The sequence below is a fragment of the Triticum aestivum genome, chromosome 2A, assembly GCF_018294505.1.
Source record: "Triticum aestivum cultivar Chinese Spring chromosome 2A, IWGSC CS RefSeq v2.1, whole genome shotgun sequence".
NCBI lineage: Eukaryota > Viridiplantae > Streptophyta > Magnoliopsida > Poales > Poaceae > Triticum > Triticum aestivum.
Window position 1 is genome coordinate 763,108,697 of NC_057797.1, and position 11,636 is coordinate 763,120,332.

General features: G+C 43.0%; 2 protein-coding genes across 4 annotated transcripts; both read right to left on the reverse strand.

Moving 5' to 3' along the window:
* Positions 1-1,139: 1,139 nt before the first annotated feature.
* Positions 1,140-5,029, reverse strand: LOC123191019 (protein S-acyltransferase 11; the record flags this gene model as incomplete). The annotated part of the gene is given in 5 exon segments (XM_044603771.1): positions 1,140-1,684; positions 2,482-2,972; positions 3,094-3,392; positions 3,529-3,763; positions 4,925-5,029. Coding segments are annotated over 4 exon segments (1,062 nt in total). The 3' UTR covers positions 1,140-1,684; positions 2,482-2,483.
* Positions 5,030-7,357: 2,328 nt separating this feature from the next.
* Positions 7,358-11,289, reverse strand: LOC123191020 (anamorsin homolog). Of its 3 annotated transcripts, none has more exons than XM_044603772.1 (8): positions 11,099-11,289; positions 10,833-10,992; positions 8,600-8,760; positions 8,422-8,517; positions 8,169-8,345; positions 7,958-8,098; positions 7,766-7,840; positions 7,358-7,672 (listed from the first exon to the last, which is right to left on the reverse strand). In XM_044603772.1, exons 2-8 carry the CDS (start codon positions 10,966-10,968, stop codon positions 7,634-7,636), a joined length of 825 nt encoding a protein of 274 aa, XP_044459707.1. In that variant the 5' UTR covers positions 10,969-10,992; positions 11,099-11,289; the 3' UTR covers positions 7,358-7,633. The 3 variants fall into 3 exon arrangements, with proteins under 3 accessions (XP_044459707.1, XP_044459708.1, XP_044459709.1); XM_044603773.1 differs by having other exon boundaries at positions 7,958-8,094; positions 8,186-8,345; positions 11,099-11,193; XM_044603774.1 differs by lacking the exon at positions 11,099-11,289 and having other exon boundaries at positions 7,958-8,091; positions 8,186-8,345; positions 10,833-11,092.
* Positions 11,290-11,636: the final 347 nt, after the last annotated feature.

Below are 11,636 nucleotides of genomic sequence, written 5' to 3' on the forward strand. Positions count from 1 at the left end.
GCACAACTAGTTCGAGCATCGACTCAGTGGCACAATTAGTATGAGTCTCAGGAACTTGTGTATTCTCGCAATGTCAAGCTTGACAGAAACAACCTCACTGAGAGTAGACACTGATTGATAGAAACAACCGCACTAGGGCCATCTTATAGCTCCTCGCATGTTTAGGGTATAGAGTATGCGTCAGACCAAATAACACAACTTTTGTTAAGGATTATTGAACACCAAAACAAAAGTGATCAGAAAGTGACAAAGAAATGGAAATCATATTATAGTTGCTAATTCAAAAGCCTATATTTGGTTTCCATTAGATTTAGTCATTTTTAGCAACTATTTATGCATATCTTTATTGAAAAGAGTTTCTCTCTTTTTAGATGCTCCATCTGTCTTGATTGTCATATAATTCAAAAGTTTATATTTGATTTCAATTAGATTTAGTCATTTGTAGCAATTATTTATTTGTGCATTTCTTCTAACAAGGTTCCGCAACAATGCAGGGGGCATTATCTAGTTAAGAAACATGGGGCCGCCAAGGGAGTGAAGAGATGGAGTAGCTCAATGACGGTAGAAACAATTGGGGGCCTCATGGGATCGGGGCGGACAAGCAGAGCAGCATCCGAGCCGATGTCATGTTCTAGCTAAAAATGACTACACCTCTTTTTTTTTGAGAAATCACCCCCATTTATTTAAGACTTAACATTTTGACATCAATGCAAATAATAGCAGGAGTGGTTAAAAACCAAACATGACGTCCAACAGGGAGCCCAGTTTGGCGAAGCTGTGTGCTTCAAAGTTGGATTCCCTCCCGAGGGGCGCAAATAATTATCCTTCAAGTGATTTACCTCTACCACAAAATCAGTATTCAAACTCGATGAAGATTCAAATCTGCAGCCAGTGCAAGGGCCTCGGAACACACGAACCGACTGAAAAATATCAATTCCGTTGGTCTCGTTGGTTAAATTCATGGTCAAACTTAGATCTCGAAAAGCGTAGACGTATTACATTGTGGAATGGAGGGAGTACTACCGGAGCCTGTATGGTGCTGACAGCAAACATGTATTGACTGACAAGAAGAGATAAGTTAGCGACCATGATGCACAGCATACGTTAATATCACAGGATGCGCATCTGTTCAACAACGCTAGATGCATAAGGATTACAGCACAGGTAATCCTGTTGTATGGAGTTGACGACCATGGTTACCAAGGCTACTTCAGTATGATTAATATAAATGGTTTAAAGAAAAACAAGTGTTGGGTTTCTTTTCCTATACATGTCAGTATATTTTGACAGCCAAGAGATGTCGCCCAAGCATTCTGCACCTTCACAGCATCATTCAGAGTCACTGTAAATCACAATTAACCTTCACTTCTTCACCATGATTTCTACTGGAGCAAAGACTCCACCACTATCAGAATTCCAGATACTGCAATTCACCAGAGCAGCAAGATCATCTGTAGGAAATGAACAGATAGGACCACATTGTATTTCAGCATCTGTTCGAGTAAAGCAACGAGACCAGTGAAACATCCACCTGAAGACAGCCATTTTACTACTGAATCCAAAAGAAAATCTTTGTAACAAAGCCCCCCTTATAGATTAGGAATTATCATGTACATCACTTCTATTTTACATCACCAGCTTCAGTTGTACAGACTAACTGGCTATTGGGCAGCAGCAATGGAGCCTGCATGTAAACAAAACCTCTGTTTCAGTCTACGATTCGAAGGATCAGAAAATACCATGATTGCTTGGCGTTTACAGAATACGGAAACTGAGGAACCAATAGTATTATGGCCAGATGCCTTACAGGCTACTAACTAGCTCCACCTTCCATTCTGTGTGCGGTGGTCAGCTAAAGTTACTATTAAAATAATAACCATTTTATCCATTATATAGCTCAGTAAGTCACACAATGAAACCTTCAAACATATTCCCTTGGTCTAATCAATTTACCAAATTCTGTCAAACAGGTTTGTAAAATCAGCAAAGATCTGTCATTTGCAACAACGCTATGATATTTTAGAAGGGACCCACTAATTACATAATCTAGATGAGAATTCATAGTTATCAATATACAGTCCTGAAGGCTGGCAAAACAGCCTATAGTGCATACTGGTGTATCCACCACCAATCTTGAAAGAACACGTTGAATAGTATTATAACATAAACCAACCACCGGCAAGTAGTGGTCAATTAATCATTTACTTTATTGTCACAGACTAGTCTACTTAGTTAGAATATGTAAAGGTGCAACTGGCAAAGAGGCCTTTGAAGCCCATAATGTAGAATACCGAATCTGTGCATTTTGATAAGGCCAAGTGGAAAGAAAATTGACAGTGGAGTGTACTGTATATCAACTTAACAAAAGTGGGACAACTGAAAGGAGATTTATCTTGTGCATACAAGAGCGGGTCTACATATGAAAGGATGAAACAATGACACCAGGTAAGTAAACATTGCTTGAAGAAATGGGATGCATACCTCTAAAGAAGTTTTGAGCCTGAATTGTTCTGCGACTTGCCAGTGTTGGTGTAGCCCAACAATAGTCTAGAAAGAGGGTAGGGGCACCCAAAAAATCGAACAAGATTTCGCAATCCTTTCTCTCCATGAATATCAGTTGGTGAGCTTATATGGCTAAGATATGTATTTCCTTCATATATTAAGCTAAGTTGCTGGCACAGCAACACAGCTATACCCGCATTAACTGATAGACTGGCAAATGCAAGATATACCAGAATTATACCCCTTGCTGATAAGAAGAATGCAGAACTGGCCACGCTAGTAATGATCTCCATCAGTACTTTCTTAGAACCCATTTGACCATATGATGATACATTTGGAAACTCTAGAGGGGGCCATATAAGATAACTTGCATAAATGGTCATAATAGCAGCATAACTGCAACTCGTGACCACAGAGATGAGAAAAATGACAAAAGCTTGGTGATTTGAAGCTCCCACACAGTTCCCAATCTGCAGATGAACACAACAAAAAGGCAAATAAAACAAGACAAACCTAATTAGCAACAATTCACGATACAACAGAGTGCAAAATATATCAATATATCATTCTGGTCAAATTTATCCAACTTACAAATGGGCAATGATGATCCATGTCTATCACACATGTTTTACAAGATCGGCAGTGATGTGCTCTTGGGGGTTTAGGTTTACTACAATATGTACAGAAAGTATAGTTCTCAAGATCATTTTTTCCAACCATGGGATAGCTTCCCCAACGTATGCCTGGTGGTGCACCAGCAGACTTGAAAGAGGCCAAACAATAACTTGCAATTGTAAATATAGATAAGAGAGCTGTGACTGTGCAGTGAAACATGCCACAGAAGATGCTGATTGAGAAAACAACTGGATACACCGCCCAGACCCCGCCACCTGTGAAACGGCAAAAAGGAAACAAAATCAAACAGCAGTTCTATGGAACACTTCAAACATATTAGAACCATAACTTACATGAATAAACAGATAAGTCCTCATTTCAGAAAATGACAGTGAGAGATTTAGAACTTACATATAACGAAGAGCATGAAGAGGACGAGCACAATCACAAAGAACCCATCCCGGAAACGCCTCCAGTGAGAAAAGCATACACTGTCAGGTTTTCTTGAAGTTTGGTTGCCTTGGGTGACTGCTCCACACCAGCCACACTTATAGACAGGTGAATAACTTGAAAAAACGAGCCGAAGACCACAGCCCCAGCAAGTGGCTTCATGATCTTCCGGTATGGACGTCACACATTGTTCTACCTAAACGGAAGGAGGATGGTGATTAGCGCATTGCTGCAGGATAATTTAAAATGTTTTCATTGTGTTGCTAACCATAGCACGCAGGCTTGAGAGTTCTGAGTTGTTGTTTGTCCTACAGATTGTATAAATATCACTCTTTACAGAGTAACTTTGACCGAAGTCAGAAACAATTATTGGTGGCCTTGGTAACACAGGAGTGCAGTAATCCATACGCACAATAATTTGAGTTTTAAGAAATTTAGTTTATATTGGTGAGCTATAAAATAAAGCATTGGATTTTACATGTTTAAAATAGGTTTCCACTAATGGGCCTTCGCAAGAGACTAGTGCACTTGGTGCCTCAGTTCACAATCCAAGTAACATAAACTGAAAACACGGCCCTAATCTACCGAGGCTGATGTCATAGGAGCAATTTTGAGATGAATTTCTGCATACTTTACAGTTATTAATCCCTTTGTAGCTACCTGCTGCATATCTGAAGAAGTATATAGTAAGTAAGTTAGCCTAAATAAAGGCAAACATGCCCAAAATTTCCTGTCTACATTGACCTTGCAGTAAGTATGTTTTAGTGGTGACCTTGGTTACATACAGCCTCACAGCCTAGTGTGATCTCGAGCCAAATTGACGACATCAAAGCCCTATTCTGCAGGAGCAAGAGCAACCTTCGTAGCCAAACCGTGAGACTAATAATAACAGGGAAAGAATTACAGCAGCACTGTTTGTTTCATGAGTTGCATAGAGCAGAGCAGATGACTTGTGCTGCTCTCCTCACAACTCTATCATCATGTACAAGATGAATTATAGTCGCATGGAGTGTACCACGGCTGTGTGCATGCATCTAGGAACACCATGTATCTCGACTGTAACTCTTATCAATTTGAAATAAAACTCCTTTTTCATCGCCAAAAAAAAATTGTGCTGCCCCGCTCATTGCTCGTGAGTTGTGTTCATCCCTACCATGTCGCTGAACGGAGCGGAAGGGGGCCGGGAGAGGGGATGGGGGCCAAGCTTGGGCGACAGCCAGCGTCCGGGACGGTCCAACCGCGCACACGGGGACGGGGGATAGGGTGCGGAAGCTCGAAACCGCTGGCGGCACCTACCGATTCGCGCGCGAGCGTGTTTGGGGAGAGAGGGGAGGGAAGAAGAAGGGGGGAGAAGTACCTCGAGGAGCGGCTCCTGCTGCGGCGGCTGCTCCCCCATCGCCGGAGCAGATCCGGCGGCGGCGGGGTCTGGGAGCGATGATGAGAGATCGGAGGCGGCCGGGAACTCGGCCGAAGCTTGCGGCAGCGGGAGGGGGCGAGGAAGAGGGGGAGCAACCGAGGCGCAAATCTCCGTCGCCAGCGGAGCGGAGCGGACGGACCTGGTGGTGGTGGAGTGGTTCCACGAGACCACGACTGGGCGACGAAGGATTCGAGGGAAGGAGGAGGAAAGCGAGGCGGCGAGAAAAAGTTAAAATATTACACGCCGCGTGACCAATGGTGGACGACGACAAGTCGGTCGGTCTAGGTGGTGCGGCGCGAACCGGTCCGGCCGGTTTGGTCCTATGACTAGGAGTTCGGCTGGTTTCAGTCTGAAAAGTTAGCTTCATCCACGCCTCGAACGATTCCTACTACTACATCCCACTTTTCTTCCGACGAGAATCATAGAGTAGTATCATACATACGATACTTCTTTTTTTTTGGTTTATAAGGTTTATCTTAAAATTTTAGTTTTTTTCATTTTATAAGGCTTAATTTGGTTGTTTCCTATCACATGTTCAGACTTCAAGGTGCATTAAATCATTGCATTCAAGTATTAAGAGAAAACTGATCAATACATGCATTTTATGCATACATGCATTGCAATTAATACATTTGAAAACATAATTTTTTGAGAAAAACAAAAGCATTAATTGAATGCTTTTGCAAACTACAAAAAATATTTCACCACTCATCATCTACCTTGATTGATGAGATTTTTGAATTGAGCCTTATAAACCGGAAAGGATGGAGTACTAGCGTATGATACTACATCCCTAATGCATAATATCATATGTTGGTATCATATAGGACTACATTTATTGTCATGCATGACACAAATTAGCACATCATTTAATATGATACGGTATCATGATATGATACTCAAGCCTCTCTTTTTTCATTTAATTCCATGTCACTTCATCAAGATTGCTTAGTTGGCATGCATGATACTACCTACGATATTCCCATTATGACCAGCCTAAGAGCATCCGCCGGATGATCTAAACCCGTCTCAAACATCCGGACAACGGCCTCTCTCATATCCAGTCCAAAAATGATGTGGATATCGGGTGTCTGCACATGTCCGCCGACCTCGCTGTAAGTCGTAGCGGTCCCACCTACAGCCACTGAAGCTCATTTGTCTCTCATTGCCACACCCAAATTTTAGTTTCATGTAGCCGCGCGAGGCGGACGCGGCCGGCTTAAATAGCCGCGTCGGCGGATGACAGCAAGCTTCTATGTTGTTGCATAGGTCAATCAATTCTCATTGCGTGAACGAGATAACTTGACACTAGATTGCATTTTCATTGATCGACGACTGTTCATCGAGTGTCAAGTTCGTCTCATTAGTATATATTGATACCCTTACTACGGTGATAATAAATTTTTATTTTAGAAGAAAATAAAACAATGCTAACGTGAATGTTTCCCTCGTCAACCATGACTATGAATCTTCTATGTGATAAATATATATCATTCGTATTGATGGTCTATCCTCTTAAGAAAGTATATATCATTCGTATTGATGGTCTATCCTATTAAGAAAGTATGCAATGATGTCAAAAGCCTACCGCTTCTGGATGATCCGGCTATTTAAGCTGACTGACTTGCTCGTCATGCGGCTAGATGGGCCTAATACAGATGTGAAAATTTGAAGTATTTTTCGGTGTGTTCTGACAGCCCCGCCGGCCCAAGACAGACGTGATGATCATCTATTTTAAAAATAAAGTATGTGATTGCAAATGGTAAATTTTAAAGCCTGGCAGATCACTATCCGCTTGCACATCCGCAGACGTTTGAGGACCCAAATTTGCGGGTTCCTGCTGTAGATGCTTTAACACACAACAACCCAAGTGTATAGTACAATGACTAATGTAACATATGGCAAAATAACACAGATACTGGGAAATACCTTATACATCTCATATGACAAAAGAAATTAATAATTAGAAAAGGTCAACAAAGTTTGAAAGTTTTTATATATAACCTGATTTTTTTAAACTCACAATAAACCTGACTTTCTTTTGCACAAGTATATAAATTTTCACGAATAGAAAACCAGCATTGACTTCAAAGCAAAAAAAATGTTTGCTAGTTATTATAGGTAACTATTCACACTATTTTGACCTTTCTTTGTCTTTTCTGAAAAGAAGTCAACAAGATATTTTTCCTTTTTGTGAATTTTTTTACAAGTACATTGGAAGGTTAAGTTTATTTAAAATAATTAGAATTTGTTAACCTTTTATTTAATTACTACTCTCTCCATCCCTAAATATAAGTCCTTTTAAAGATTCCAATATAAACCACATACCAATATATATAGTCAGGTAAATTATTTGGGAGCAAAACAAGAACATGTAGCAGACCAAAGTCTTTCCATCATATGTTTCTTCGTCAAATTACATGCATGTAATCTTCTTGCCGAATACAGAGGCGCACACACGATCCAATTCTCGCTTCAGCCTAGGTGGGAGAGCAAGGACACGCACGACATGCTAACACGAGCTGCTACTCCAAACGCACTCTTCTTTTGCTGTAACCACCATCACCACGAAAAATACGCAGATATATCTTCCTAACGAACCAACAAATCGAACAAGGCGCATTTCATATCCGCAGCTGCTGTCCATCATCATATGTCGGCTGAGAGGAAGTTGTCAGACAAGGTAACCTGGAGAGGAAACGGAGGAGTCAGCAAGCATATCACATCGAAACAAAACCAACTTCATGAGTCTAGCTAGGGTTGAAGAGAGTGATTGGTTACCTTCTCGCCCAACTTGAACGGCGCCAGGCCTCTGTATGGGCAGGTGCTGCATCGGAACGCATCGCCCAACCCACACTGAAATTGCAGGTTCACAGAGAATAATGTGAGATATTCAGTTGACCACATGCATGCAACGACCAGTGGAAATCACCATTTGGCATTTTATGTCTACAAAGAAGCAATTGTACTTACACTGCCACAAGCTGAGACAGGGTTATCAATCTGTTCTGCAGTGAGCCCCAGCTTCTCCACCTTCTGCTCAGCCTCGGCCCTGCCACAACTGCAGTTCTTGCACGCCTTCTTTGTAGCTCCCACCTCACAATCTCCTACTGATGAAGCAACAGCAAAACTTTCAGCATCTAAACCTAAATAGAACATCTTCACAATATTTAAACAAGATCGAGGATTTGTTGGCTTTACCAACTGGAAGCTGTGGCTTCTTCAAGTCCTCCTCAGTCAAGAGGCTGTCTTCGTCAATCAGTTCATCATCATCGTCAATTTCAATCTTTGGAAGAGCCTTTACTGCTTTCTTCAGGGGGAAGGAAGAACCCATACTCCAGGAGGGCTTCTTTGCCTTGATCTGCAAGTGATTCGAGTTAGCACTTATCATAGAGAATAGCATGTACAGTAGCCTTAACACAATGTGCCATACTCACAGTAACAGATTGCACACTATCCTGCGAGCTTGTGGCAGAAGCTTGCACTTCAACAAAACCACCCATGAGTAGCTGGCGCTCGATATAATTGTTTGGCTAATGCAGAGGAAAATAGAGAATCAGGCTGTGCTAAATTTAAAATACAGTGAATGTGAGCAAAAACAGACACACAATTTACCTTCTGATCAGCAGAGGGTGTGAAGCTCTGTACCAGCACAATTCCACCAGCTTTCAGCACTCGGCTAATTTCAGCAACCAACTTATCCCCAAAGCTCTCCACATTTTTTATGACAGATAGAACAGCACCCACCGATGCATCATCAAAAGGCAACTTCCCACCTGACCCATGTTGACAACAAATGTATATATCAGATTTATGACAAACTGAATTTTATACTGTACAAGGATATGGCATACAGAAACATAGCATAATAAGAACCGAATGCAACTAACTAAACTAAGCGTTTACACCCCAGCTTCTGAGACACAATGGATGGTATGTTGACACTACAAATTCTGGTTGATTTACATAGTGTGAATTAGCACTACATTGAAGTCCACGAATGGATAGCCTCGTAGGGAACATATTTTCTCTCAATTTCTTTCGCGATTAAAGAGAGAATACCAACCTACCTTTTGTTTTCCAACCGTATGTGTTTTGTGTGTATTCTTATATTTGAAAGAACTGGGCAATTAGCATGAGGAGCTTCAAGTCAGAAACTAAAGCAGCAGCAAAGGTAAACTCCAATCCAGCATATCAGGAGTGCACATAGATTGCTCAAAATTGAACTGCCGCGAAGTTGGAACAAAAGACTAAATTAGGACCAGCACACAGGCAGTGTGCTGATAAGAAAGGGGCAAGCATCAAATCTGATTCTAGCCTATCCCTTGAGAAATATTATCCCCCAGATGTTACTTATTCTGAACATGCAGCGGATTCCAACCCTAGCATAGGCATGTGCGTGGCTACGGGTCCCACCTGAGAACCATGTTTACAACAAAGTTCTACAAACAGGTACATGACAGACTTCAGTTTTATATACAAGGATGTGTCATATTGAAACTGAAGTCTACGTAAGAGTCATCAAGAGCAAAAACAACGCATGTCAAATCCCAGATTTGTGAACTAGAACTACACAACAATTAGATTGCCTGTCCATAAGAAAGACGTTGGGACAAATAACATAGTGTAATGGCAATTCATATAGCAGACCATTGAGTGGTAGCCTAATAGCCAAATGTTCTATTCTGTGAGATATACTAGTATATTTTTCTCCCAACCGAAACGAGAATATAGGCGTCGCTTTTTTCCACGTTTTTAACCAGCAAGTACATATGTGTTTTCTGTGTATTCTTTACATGTGTAGAGTAACACTCGAGTTAGCAAAGATTGTCGTATGTAGAATAAGTTTAAACCTATCAAGTCTAGATATCAAATATTATTCGCTCTGATCGTATAATCTGAAGCATAGCAGAATGATAAGTGAACACAGCTATGTGTTACTCCTCCCAGCGTTATGACACCACAATAAAACATCTGTCCTCTCAACAGACATTAGCTAAATTACATAGTTTGCACTAGCACTACATAAGTGCATGAGTGATGTCCTGATGGGAAAATGATTTTCTCTCTTTTTCTCTCGCGATTAAAGCGAGAATACCAACCTTTTTTTTTTCCTTTCTCAATTGGTAGTATGTGTTTTATGTGTATTATCTTAGCTTATATTTAACAGATAGATAGGTAGAGTGACACTTGAGAACTGGGCAATTAGCATGCGAGGCATAAGCTTCAAATCAGAAACTACAACAACAGCAAAGGTGAACCCCAATCAAGCATACCAGGAGTGCACATAGATTGATCAAAACTGAACCAGCAGTGAAGTCACAACACAAGACCAAATTAGAACCAGCCACAGGTAGTATGCTGACAAGCAATGGGCAATCTCACATCTGATTCTAACCTAGCCCTCGAGAAATATTATCATCTCAGATGTATTTATTGTAAAGGTGCAGCAGGTCCTAACCCTATCATAGGCATACGCGCAAACAGGTGCATGACAGAGTTAAGTTTTATACAAGGATGTGGCATGCTGAAACTGAAAGTCCAAGTAAAAGCCATCAAGAGCAAAAATAATGAAATGTTTACTCCCTGATTTGCGAACTCCGCAGCAACTGGATTGTTTGTCCATAAGAAAGATGCCGGGACACATAGCATAGCGTGTAATAATAGATAATTCATATGGCAGCCCATGAGTGGTGCGCTAACAGCCAAATGTTCTGCCTCGGATTTTATAGTCTAAACATGAGGCGGGTTCTAACCCTAGCATAGGCTGGGCTACGGTTGAGCGAAATCGCGGCTACGGGTTCGGGTGACAGGGGGAAAGGGGCGAGATGGAGGAGGCGTTACCGACCGAGCGAGGCGCACTGCGTGATGACGACGACCTCCTCCCGCGAGACCCCGGCGGCCGCCGCCAGGTCCCCCACCGCGCGGAGCGGCAGGGCCAGCTCGTCCGTGACCGCGAGCGCCGCCGCAGCCGTGGACGCCATGTGGCCCGCCGCCGACGGAATCACCTGCAGCGGCGAGGAGGCGGAGAGGGGAGGGGGGAGTCAGATGAAGGGCCGGCGACGGCGGCGGGAGGGTCGCGCGGATCGGGTGGAAAGCAGGTGGGGTGCTTACGGATGGATAGATCTGACGATGGAGGGAGGGCGGGCGCGCGAGAGGGGAAGGGGAAGGGGAATTCGGGTTTTGGTTGCGTGCGCGAGCTCTGGAAGCTTCCCTTTCCGTGGCGTGGCGTGGCGTGGGCGCGGTGGTGCGGCAACGAGAGGAGGAGGGTGGGAACGGTGCAGGGCGGCGGCACACGGGCTTGTCTCGACCGTCTGGGCCGGGTGGCCTAGTTTGTTTGGCAAATTTGATAATTTGCCATCCCTTACCTCCTCTTTCATAATCCCCTCCCCCCCCTCCCCCTCTTCCTCCCGAGAATGACAGTGGGGTCCGGGCCCGTCCATCATTGAGACAATGGGTGGTAAATTGTGAAAGGGAAAAGTAAGGCGTGGCAAATTAACAAATCACCCAGTTTGTTTGGCCCTAGCTAACTCGCGCGAGCTCAAACGCCAGCGCTTACGCTCGGGAGCTCCTGCTCCGCGCGCCGCATAAGCCCAAGCCGTCACACCCGCCGTCTTCATGCGTCACCATCCTCGTCGTCGCTCGTCAGGTC